This window comes from Castanea sativa, chromosome 11 (genome assembly GCF_040712315.1).
Source record: "Castanea sativa cultivar Marrone di Chiusa Pesio chromosome 11, ASM4071231v1".
In the NCBI taxonomy this organism is placed as follows: domain Eukaryota; kingdom Viridiplantae; phylum Streptophyta; class Magnoliopsida; order Fagales; family Fagaceae; genus Castanea; species Castanea sativa.
This window is the reverse complement of record NC_134023.1, coordinates 44,402,229-44,414,893: the sequence shown is the minus strand read 5'-3', so window position 1 is coordinate 44,414,893 and position 12,665 is coordinate 44,402,229. Positions and strand designations below refer to the sequence as shown.

At 39.7% G+C, this 12,665-nt stretch overlaps 1 protein-coding gene across 1 annotated transcript; it reads right to left on the bottom strand.

The window, feature by feature from the left end:
- Positions 1–810: 810 nt before the first annotated feature.
- LOC142614513 (pectinesterase 2-like) lies at positions 811–4,689 on the bottom strand. Its single transcript, XM_075787040.1, has 2 exons — positions 3,743–4,689; positions 811–1,709 (listed from the first exon to the last, which is right to left on the bottom strand). Exons 1-2 carry the CDS (start codon positions 4,596–4,598, stop codon positions 1,021–1,023), a joined length of 1,545 nt encoding a protein of 514 aa, XP_075643155.1. The 5' UTR covers positions 4,599–4,689; the 3' UTR covers positions 811–1,020.
- Positions 4,690–12,665: the final 7,976 nt, after the last annotated feature.

Here is a 12,665-nt window from a genome sequence, read left to right as displayed (position 1 = left end):
CTGCACAAAGAACATTCAAAAAGACCAAGATTACAAGTAGGAGAACTCGTGGTTGTAGTGGATCAAAGGAAAGAAGTAGTCCGTGGACTCGGAGTTGTCACGCAGTCATGGTAGTAAGTTTTCTACTCAAGATAGTAATAAGACGTTAGTGGTCTAAGTTCTATTGTATAAACTTCAATTCTTTCATAGTAGATCTGTTTTACCTTGAGGATAGTTAGGTTAAATCTTCCCTAAGTTTTTTACCGATTTGGTTTTCTTAGGTCATCAGATCTTTGTATTCTTTATATTTTTCGTTTTATATTTGTTTTACACATATTGGTTTAACCTTGTGTTAATTAACAAACTTGTTAATCAACTTGGCTTAATAATTAGGTTAATCATATTGTGTTAAGGGGTCTAAAACTTCACATTATCCTACTCTAGATTTAATTACCTACCAATTTGTTTTCAAAGATTTGAATCTTAAAAAATGAAAGCATACTTTTTATCAATTGGTCAATGATGTCGATTGCCTCACTATGGGCAAAATCCCTCGGCCACTAGGTTTGGGTAAATTGAAGTGATTAGGGTCACCATCAAATTATAATTCAATCCGGTAATACTTTGTTATTATTATAATAGTACTTTTTTGCTGAACACATCCTTGACTTATGTGTAAATCCATAACATGCATGTTTTTCAACAAGCACTCTGATTATCTATATAACTTGTTGAGAAATTTGTATCTCAAAATGTTTATGTATCTAAGCATATGAATAGAATGTAGAAACCTCATTTTATATGCCAAACCAACGTTAGCCAAAAGTTCCGTGCAGAATATTAAATATAATTAATTTGATTTATTTTGAATCCTTGATTACAACTTATCAAAGAATGACAACTTTTACACAATCCTTTCTCTCTCTTTTTTGTTGGCAACAATCAACTTAATTTTTTACCATGAGGAACTCAAATACAAATGTACAATTGAAAACAATTGAACAAATTGAAGACATATATGTAACAATTTCCTTGAAAAAATTAAAGGCCAGCTGTGTAAGGTACGTTGGTAGCCAGCAACCATGAACCACCAGAGATGAAGTTTGTGACGGTGTATTGTGAAGCCACGGATGTACTAGTAATGACATGGTAGCCAGGCCAATCGACCCTCTTAGTAGTCGATGCGCCTGGCCCCGTGTTAGCATACTCCCCATAATACAAGGTCTTAAGGGCAAAATTTCCACTCCATTCCATCCATCCAGCTGGAGCAATCAAGCTATCTAAGTATGTTTTCATAAAAACCGTGCGTGAGTACTCCTTCCATGGCCTCCCTAAATATGTCGTAACCGAGCTCTGGGACACCTTTAAATCTGAAGCAGCCTTAACTGTACAATTATGAATGGAAATTCCAGTGTTTTGATTAGGGTCAATCCTACCTTGGGCAGTGAGAATGTTGGTCTTGTTAGGAGGGTAACGTGCATAAATGTTACAATTTTGCAACACAACTGCGGCATTTCCAAATATAAAATCAACTGTACCATATATGTCACATTCCCTGTAGAATTGCCTTTGGGAGTGGACATAAAGGGTGTCTTGGTACCCTTCCAAGCTGCACCTATAAAATACGGAGAGATCAGATCCTGAACGAAGGGCCACGGCTTGTTGATTTACTGCTCCGGCAGTGTTCCTTATAGTGATGTCACGAGCAATGAATCCATCTCCCACAACAGCTGAAAATTCAAAATAACAAAAGCTTAATTTTCATGTCAAAAATATTTTACTCAAATTCTAAATTAACATTCACTATTTCAGTAAAATTATGACTGTATAAGGTGTAAGACATAATATTTTGGGGTACTTGAGTATTAGCAAGTTATGACCACAAGTAATAAAATACGACAATAATTATTAGCATAATTAATAGCATTATTATATATACACAAGCAAAGCCTCGTTGGACACCTTTGATTGAAACTTAATTAAGGAAACAAAACCTATCCAAAAATAAAATAAAAACATTAAAGTTATAAACAAATCAGATCGTGAATTTTTCTCCTAGTGGGCCATCCCCTATGACTTGTACGAAATTTAATGGGTTCTTGTAATCTTGTCCACATTTTTTATAGATGCAAAGGGTTTGGTAGTTGGTACTTGGTACTTGGTACTTGGTACCATAGCGTACAGACAGGCTCAAGGTAGGTAATTTGATCTTGTCATTTTCTACTTGACATGCAAAGATAGATGTGTCTTCAAATATTTGTTAAACCACTTAAAAATCAATACACTATTACTCAGCACCTTTTATACCGTATTGAATATTCATCTATTAATGTTCTTGTAAAATGTTTATAATAATACCTAACTACTTAACTATGTCACTGATTACGCCTTAAGTATTATATGTAATTTTCCTCACAAAAAAAAAGGGTCTTAATGTAATGTCAAATTTCAGTTTCATGGTATTATTAAATCAAAGTAATTCTTGCGAATGAAGTGCAGGTGGATTCCGTTCTTGATCAAAAGGGGTAGGTGAAGTTGCGTAAAATCACGCAGTATTAGAATAATTTTATAAATTGATGAATCTCATGTTTATGGAAACTTAGGGTCTGTTTGGTATCTGTTTATTTTGTTAAAATTGAAAACTTTTTACTGAAAGTATTATAAATAAAAGAAAAAGTTAACTGAAATAGTACAGTAGAACCCATGAATACTACTAAAAAGTGCATCAGAAACCATAAATAGTAGCAAAAATTAGCTAAATATAAGTTGGCAAAATTAATTTTTGCCAAATACACACTTTATTAAGAAAGAGAGAGAATATTATAGTATTAATCTAGAAATTCTGGACCACATTGTCCATTTCGGCCTATTCCTTCCAAAAACTTCCATTGTAAAAGAGAACCCAATTTGACTAAAAAGAAATTTTCCACAAAATTTTGTCAAATTTAATGCTATAGCCATCGTACTTAATTAAATTTGATAAAGAAGGCCAAAACATAATTGATAATCAACGTACTCCAATTTGATGACCCAAAAAAACTTCTACAAAATTTTGTCAAATTTGATGACTTTTTGTAATCCTACTTAATTTTTTTTTTTATTTTTAAAAGAAGCCAAAACATGTCATTGATAACCAAAGTCTCTTGAAAATTAAGAAAGTATCTATCCGATATATGTATTGGATATGAGTCTTACACGCTCATGAGAACCCCATGTTGTAGGATATATATCCAATACATATATTAGATGCAAGAGATAATTTTTCTTTTCTTTGAACCTAAACCTACATGTGTAACCCTGGAGAGATTAAAAAATAAATAAAAAACAAAACCAAAACCAAGCCATGGTTTGGTGAATGGCGTGCATTATGAAATATAACTCCTTTTATATTCAGAGTTCGATGAGTAATCTCACTAAAATTTTTAAATTATGCACTTAATAACTTAACTGACTTACATATCCAAAAATTCTATTGAGGTCAATTTACGAAGGGAGGTGCCTCTTTATTTTTCTTTTCCGAATTGGTTAGAAGTTTCTTGGTATTCTTGCATTACTTGGTCCAAACCTTTCAAACCTCTAAACTTCCACTTCTTATTAATCTCTTTTATCTCATATCTAAACCTAACTTTTCTTAGTCCAAGCCATGATTTTATCCTCTAGACATATAAATATATATTTAATATTTTATAGGGAGCCAATTAATAGCAATTTCTTAGCACAAAAATTTAACATATATTTTTAGATTTCAATTGAATTTACTTACCAATAGTGGCTGAATGGAAGGTTGTAGAACCTCCACCAACACTTTTGCTCCCAGTGACTATGGTTTTTCCTATACCATCTCCCACCAACATAATATTTTTCAACTTTATTTCAACATTTTCTTTGTATGTCCCAGCCTTCACGTATATCACAAACCTCCCACTTCCTGACTGTAATGACGCTGCACTTATTGCCTCCTTTATCGTTTTATAATTTCCTGAACCATCTTGTGCCACCACAATATTGGCCTTAGGAGTTGAAGAAGACTGCAAGAGTTTCCTGTCACCGGGCTTAACCCAAGTTGGGAAACCATGTTTATAACTCAGTGCAGTGTATGGAACTTTGTTAAGAGCCAAAGCGTTGCTAATTAGCTTAGAAACATTGTTTGACATCAAGGGCAAGAGATTTTCCGGGACCCCTAGTTCAATAAACCCAGCCCGACACGTCTCAAGGTTGGTTAGAGCCGTGCTGAGCCATGTTTGAGCATCGGTTTGGCTGCACTTGACATTAGGGTCGATGGTTTTGTTAAGCCTATGGTGGGTGTACTCATAAAGCTCAAGGCAATCAGCCCATGCAGCCTTTTCACGAGCATTTTTGCACTTGGGCCCTAGTGAAAATATGTTACTTTGAGCTTTCAGGGCACGTTCTAGTGCAAGCTGCTTTGAAATTGTGAAAAAATCGGACTTTTGCTTGATGGGGTTGTGGTAATTAGGCTTATGGCTTAAAAAATACTCACATGGCTCAGGGTTTGGGGTTTGGCTACACCATTTTTTAATATCTGCTTGGGAGTAACCAAGAATGGTTGGAGACAGAAAAAGAGGCACAAATAGAAGTGTAACCAATACTCGAAGTGCCATGTTTTGGCCTTTTCGATGGGCTATAACAAATGTTTGACAGACAAGGGACAATATTAGATGTGAATGATTGGGTGTTTGGGATTTGTATGGGACTCCATGCCTCCAAACTCATACTTATAGAGAAGAAGAAAACGATAAGAGTCGTAACAATGTGGGAAGCACAATATATTTTCTAATAATTAATGACTTTTTTTTTTTCAAAATTAGAACGAATGATATTATAAAATAATAACATAACATTAGAGAGGCTAACAATAATTTTATAAAATATTGTAATACCGTAGTATTACAATAATTTGTACTTTGGTTTGGGGTAGTTTTTGAAAAAACTAACTAATATTGACTAAATTTTTTATGTTGACCTCAGATGATGAAGGACATTCTTGGAGGCTAGAAACGCGTATGCATGCAATAAATATTGTATGAATGAAAATTTAGCGACGGAATCTGAATGTATGGAGTTCTAATCACATAGCTAATTGGGACAGCCTACTTATGTTGAAGCATTTTTGATTGAAAATGTTATGCTTGGTTTATGGTCAACTTGCATATATGGCTGGACCACAGGATGCTGTGAATGATCAAAATTAAAAAGATATGTTATCGGATGCGATTATTCTTTCTTTTCTTGATAAGTATTGTTGGATATTTTTATAAAAAATATCATATTTATTTTAATACTCATTTATGTGAATTGAGTAAATCAATTATTCCTTAATGTCAAATACGTTAATTGCTAAATTTTGAAAATTCATATATAATTCAAAATTTGAATAATTATTGTCAATGGTTTTAAGTAGGAAATCTTTGAAAATTAATGTGAATTTTAATACCATATATTGTCAGTTTTTAATGTACTTTCCATTCTAAACGTTTTGTATTCAAATGTTTTTATTTAAATATGACATAATAACGTTATATATGCAAGAATCTTCAGCACTTAAATGTACAGCTATTACTAAATTATTTTATGTTATAATAAGTTACTATATATACACAAATATTTACTATTTGGTTTAATGGAAAGTGATCAAACAGCTAGCAATTTTTTTTTAGAGTAAATGGAAACGACTGTTAGCATTTTCTATAACAAATATTTAGGAAGAAAACTTTTGAAAAGGCATGGTAATAATGGGCCATTAATTGCATGGCATTATGATACTTTTTTTTGCTCTCAACGTACAAACTTTGGCTGGCTAAGGACAAGTTATAGGTCCGGCTATATATATATATATATTTGGAAAGATATAAGGATTAAGATACACACACTTTTATTTTTGAATTACAAAGTTGCAAATTTTTCAGAGACAATTTTTTTCTTAAACACTTACCATCTTTTGCTTCTTATTACTCACAAAAAACATTTTATTTTTTACAAAATTTTTCTGGGAAAAGAAAGTACTATAGAGAGCTTATATCCTACAAGCAGTGTAGGCTCGCAATGATAATCAATAAAGGTGGACAGGCTATTGTATCCTGGGGACAACGTGCAGAAACTATTTGTCTAACTACATCGGATATACCGTAGATGACACGATTTGTCTCAAAACAGTGACTTGGTCCACGCCTCATCTCCGCCACCTCTTTTTGGTAAAATCAAATTGTGTAATGTTCAAGGAAAATTCAGGTATTATCTCTCCATTATTTCCAACAAGTACTATCTGATGTGATTATCTTTTTTTATTGAATAGACTAATCAATGGTTTGGCTCTCTTCTCTCTTTTCCTAGCGATATTCTCTTATCACAGATTCACAATGGCTTTCGTGATGGTTTCATTTTGTTGTGACCATATTTGATTTTAAGTCTTTTATTGACAATATAAAAGACTTTACTAATTGAACTAATAGAAACTTAAGTCATAAACTTTTCAAACTAAAGTTTTTTCACCCCTAACTTTCCTCAATCTTAATTAAGTTCTCTCTTTCTCTTTCTCACTCCAACAAATTAGATTCTTCAAATTTGGTCAATTGTCATTTTAATCCTATATATGAGTTTTATTTTTTACCATTTTGATCCCGTAAGTTCACATATATTGTCACCATAAAAATATTTTTGTTAAATAGGATTAACAATGGCATAAATTTGAATTTATAAGACCAAAATTACAATTAACAGTGACATAAATTCAAACTTAAGTTCAAACTTGATGGGACTGACGAAGTTGAATACAGACGAACCCGACCAATCGTCCGCGCCATTGACGAGAACATTAAGGCCATTCACTGCTACCAATAATGTCCCGAACCGTTACAGGACCAGCTGGACGAACCAGTGGGAATGCATTAAAACCCATTACTCTGCCAAAGACGTTACCAGAGGAGACATTAATACCCCAACGGCTATAATCCGCAAAGATATATAAAGTCCTCACAACACCAATACGAGGTATGCACGGTATCACAATTTATACTAGGTTATTCTTGATATTTTGATTGCAACCTTCTTTCACACTGACTTTGGCATCGGAGGCGTTGTGGCAGGCACCATACCGGTGACCATTCGAATAAGTTCTTGCCTCCATAGGTTCGTCAGAGTATTACCAGGAACCATCTGGACGAATCCCAGAGAAACTGACGAGATTCTGCTTCATCAGTTTGGCGCCGTCTGTGGGAACGATTTTCTCATACAACAAGAATGTGGTTCCTACCAGCTACAGATGGAATCCAACCAGGACTCAGCGGCCTTGGCACAGCAAGTTCGAACTCTCGCGGCCACCGTCGAAGAACTCACCAGACAGAATCAGGAAATGAGACGGAGGTTACAGCAGGAGGAGAGTCGGTCAAGAGCTGTCCAAGAGGATGAGGGGGACAGCCATGGAAGAAGTGACCAACAGAGAACTGTTACCCCAGAGGAACAACATTCCGACATCCTCCAAGAAATGAGAAAGGAGATGGATGAATTAAGAAATGTCATCAAAGAGAAGACGGATCGAAGCCTAGATAAAATGGTCAGGGCGACGAACTCCCCTTTTACCGTCGCAGTCTTAGAACGACCAGTACCAGCAAAGTTTCGGTTGCCTCAGCTCGAGCCTTTCGATGGGCTCAAGGATCCCCAAGATCACCTTAATACTTTCAAGACAACCATGGGCCTTCAACAGCCCCCTGATTAGATCATGTGTCGTTCCTTCCCTACTACGCTGAAAGGAGCTGGAAGAGAGTGATTCACGAGACTGCCCACCTCGTCCATCGACAATTTAGAGCAGTTAAGTAGTGCCTTCCTGCGCCATTTTGTAGGTGGGCAACGTCCCAAGAGGCCAACGGATCACCTACTCATTATTAAGCAAGGAGAAAGGGAGACCTTGCGGTCGTACGTAAAACACTTCACTCGAGAGACCCTAGAGGTGGACGATGCGGACGACAAGGTCCAGCTGACAACATTTAAAGCAGGGCTTAAGTCCAGGGAATTCGTCGTCTCACTGGCAAAAAATCTGCCCCGGATAATGGCGGAGATGCTACTGAAAGCCCAAAAGTATATGAATGCTAAGAACGCACTGGCAGCCATCATAGACGAGGAAAGGACGAAGAAGGAAGGAAGGAAGGAAGGAAGACAAACGCAGGGGACAAAAGAGGGAAGGCCCAAACCGACGAGGAGGTGACATTGACAAATGAAGGGACGAGAAATCTCCACGACCGGTAAAATTAACACCTCTAATTATGCCTGTTGACAAGATTTTGACACAGATCCAGGACCAACACTACCTACAATGGCCGAGACCCTTGCATTCGTCACCAAACATGAGCGACAAAAACAAATACTGATGGTTCCACAAGGATCACGGCCATTACACGGAGGATTGTCGAGACCTGAAAGGGCAGATAGAAGAGTTGATACAAAAAGGAAAGCTTCAGAAGTATGTGAAAAAGGGGGAACCCGGCAGGTTCAGGGAGGTCGACAAGAACCAACGCGAATCCTCGTCCAAGAATGAGATTCGCCCGTCCCAACCACAACAAGACGTGATCGGGGAGATAAGCACAATCGCAGGGGGGCCATTCATAGGGGGATCATACAAGTCACTCAAGAAAGCATGCCAAAGGCAAGTAAACAGTGTCCATACGAAACCCCTGTTGAAGCAGAGACGGACAAGCCAGGATATATTCTTCAGCGAAGAGGATGCTCGGGGAGTAAGGCAACCCCATAACGACCCTTTGGTTATAACACTCACAATCAAAGGATTTAACACTAAGAGGATCCTCGTCGACAACGGCAGCTCCGCAGACATCATGTACTTACTGGCCTTCTAGCAGTTGAAACTAAACCCTGATAGGCTGCGCCCATTCGATTCCCCCCTCGTCAGCTTCAGCGGAGATAGAGTATATCCCAAGGGCATCGTAATGCTAAAAGTCACAATAGGCGCCTACCTGAAGCAGCAGACCCGTCAGCTAGATTTCCTGGTGGTAGATTGCCCCTCCTCATATAATGTGATCATTGGGAGACCTACGCTTAACAAGTGGAAAGCAGCCACGTCCATCTACTGCCTAAAGATAAAATTCCCAACTGAAGACGGAGTCGGCGAGGTAAAAGGAGACCAAGTTTTGGCCAGAGAATGCTACCAGGCCGTGCTGGCTGGAGGGGAAAACCACACATGGACGATCGAGGGGGAAAAAGAAGACAACATGGAAGCCCTGGAAACAGTAAAACTCGTCGAGGGGGTAGCTTCAAAGGTAACGAGGATAGGAATGACCTTAAGCCTCGAAATGAGAAATAAACTCGTCCACTTCCTTAAGGGAAACTTGGACGTATTTGCATGGAGTCACGAGGATATGCCCGGTATACCACGCCAAATAATCCAGCACGAGTTGAGGACAGACCCCAAGAAAAAGCCCGTCCAACAGAGACGACGGGTCTTTGCCCCCGAAAGAAACCAAGCAATCACAGATGAAGTTAACAGGTTGTTGCAGGCAGACTTCATCCGAGAGGTTTATTATCCCGAGTGGCTGGCCAACGTCGTGCTGGTGAAGAAAGCAAACGGGAAATGGAGAATGTGCGTGGACTTTACAGACTTGAACAAGGCCTGCCCGAAGGACAGTTTTCCCCTGCCAAGGATAGATCAACTAGTAGACTCTACGGCTGGACATAAGTTACTAACATTCATGGATGCTTTTTCAGGATACAACCAGATAAAAATGGCTGAGGAAGATCAGGAAAAAACTGCTTTCATCACAAGTCGAGGGCTCTACTGCTACAAGGTGATGCCCTTCGAACTGAAGAACACAGGAGCAACATACCAAAGACTGGTAAACAACATGTTCAGCAAGCAAATTGGTAGAAACATCGAGGTGTATGTAGACGATATGCTCGTCAAGAGCAAAGAGGAATTGACGCACCTGGACAATCTGAGGGAGACGTTTGATACCCTCCGAAAATATCAAATGAAGCTGAACCCCAGTAAGTGCGTGTTTGGGGTAGCCTCAGGGAAGTTGTTGGGGTTCATGGTGTCCCAAAGGGAAATATAAGCAAATCCGGAGAAGGTACAAGCAATACTGAACATGGCATCACCAAAGACTGTCAAGGAAGTCCAAAAGCTCACAGGGAGGATAGCTGCACTCAATAGGTTCATCTCTAAAGCAACGGAAAAATGTCTCCCCTTTTTCAAAACATTGAAGCAAGCTTTTTCCTGGACTGACGAATGTGAGGCAGCGTTTCAAGACCTCAAGTGTTACCTCGGTAGACCGCCCATCTTGAGTCCTTCAAAAGCGGGAGAAAACCTTTATTTATACCTGGCAGCATCAGCCACAGCCGTCAGTGCGGCCTTAGTTCGAAAGGAGGATAAGAAGCAGCTTCCAGTTTACTATGTCAGTCAGGCCTTCCAGGGAGCAGAAGCCAGGTATCCCAGGATTGAGAAGATCGTTTTCGCCCTAATAGTGGCTTCACGAAAGTTACGACCGTACTTCGAAGCACACCCTATCCTTGTAATGACGAACCAACCTATCAGAAAATCCATGAACAAACCTGAAGCAGCTAGGAGAATGGTCCAATGGGCAATCGAACTCAGCCAGTTCGACATCGAATATCATCCCAGAACGGCCATTAAGGCGCAAGCTCTAGTAGACTTCATCGCCGAGTTCACCCTTCTAGAAGATGACGACGGCAAAGACGAGGTGGAACAATGGACGATTCAGGCTGACAGATCGTTAGCCCAAAAGAGGGGAGGAGTAGGGGTCATCATAAACACCCCCAATGGAGAAAAACTTAAATATGGAGTCCAATTAAAATTCCCGGCAACCAACAACGAGGCCGAGTACGAAGGGATACTGACGGGACTAAGACTCGGCAAAGCCCTTGGGATTAAGAAACTGCTTATTCTGAGTGACTCGAAGCTGGCAATAGGGCAGATTAGGGAAGAGTATGAGGCGAAAGAAGAGAGAATGCAGAAGTACCTCAAGCTGATTAAACATTTAGCCCGTGGGTTCGATAAGTTGGACTTCGTTCGGATCCCGAGAAACCAGAATATGGCGGCAGATGAGGTCGCCAAAATGGCCTCGTCTGAAGAAGAACCAACGAACAATGAACTTCTCATGGAGATTTAGAAACACCCCAGCATCGAAAAAGTCCCAATATTCTCCATTCAGAGCGTAGGTGGTTGGTTGGCACCGATCGTCTCATACCTTCAAGACGAGCATCTCTCTCGTGACTCAATGGAAGCCAAGAAGATTAAAGCAAGAGCGGCCAGATTTACAATTTTGAATGATACCTTATACAAAAGAGGCTTCTCCCTGCCTTATTTGAAGTGTATCGACGAGGAAGAAGCCAGGTACCTCCTTCACGAAATCCACGAAGGGATTTGCGGAGACCACGCCGGGCCTAGATCCCTGGTAAGCAAAGTTGTTAGAGCAGGATATTTCTGGCCAACCATGCAGACAGACGCTACGGAGCTCGTCAAGAGGTGCGATAAGTGCCAAAGGTTCGGGAATGTCCAGAGGCTGCCAGCAAAAAAGATGACGACGATTACCTCCCCGTGGCCATTCGCACAATGGGGGATTGATATCGTCGGCCCATTACCCCAAGGAAGAGGACAGGTAAGGTTCCTGCTCGTCGCTATTGACTACTTCACTAAATGGGTCGAAGCAGAAGCGATAGCAACGATCACAGAAGCGAGAATCCGTAGCTTCATGTGGAGAAATATAATTTGCAGGTTCGGGATTCCAAGAACGATTATTTCAGATAATGGTCGACAGTTCGACGGCCAGGGATTTAGAGACTTTTGCTCAGGACTAGGTATCAGGAACAAGTTCTCGTCACCTAGACACCCACAGTCAAACGGGCAAACGGAAGTAACTAATCGAACACTGCTCAGAATCATCAAAGCCTGGCTAGACGAGGCTAAGGGCGCGTGGCCGGAAGAATTGTCCAATGTCTTGTGGGCCTACAGAACAACAGCACGAACCCCAACGGGAGAGACGCCTTTCAGGCTCACTTATGGCACTGAGGCGATAATCCCAGTCGAGGTGGGTATGGCCAGCATCAGGCAAGAAGTATTCCGCAAGGAGAACAATGACAACCAACTTTGAATCAATCTGGATTTCTTAGACGAGGTAAGAGACAAGGCCTCGAACATGACGATGAAGTACCAACAGAAGATGACTGAATACTATAACAAAAGGGTCAAGCTTAGAAGACTAGAAATTGGTGACCTCGTCCTATGCAAGGTGACTACTGCAACTAAAAACTCCGCCCACGGGAAGCTCAGTCCCACATGGGAGGGACCTTACAGAGTCGTGCACTACTCCCGGCAAGGCAACTATCATTTGGATACCCTAGACGGGCAAAAGCTCCCGTGACCCTGGAACATTGAACACTTGAAGAAGTACCACCAACAGATGTAACCCAAGAATGTACCCATTCCTCAAAATTAATGAAATAATGGTTCAAATAATGTGTTCATACAGGTACCGTCAGTAGAAAATCCCGGAGACCCACTACGGCATAGACGGATGTACATTACTGACGAAAGCAAAAACAAAAAAAAATGCCTAAGTAATAAGATTCCGCATAGACGGATGTACATTACTGATGAAGGCAAAAACAAAAAAAATGCCTAAGTAATAAGATTCTGCATAGACGGATGT

Coding starts and splice junctions, on each gene's coding strand:
- LOC142614513 (XM_075787040.1), bottom strand. CDS start 4,598: ATGGCACTTCGAGTATTGGTTACACTTCTATTTGTGCCTCTTTTTCTG. Junction 1,710..3,742: donor CTTCCATTCAGCCACTATTG/GTAAGTAAATTC, acceptor TTGAATTTTCAG/CTGTTGTGGGAGATGGATTC.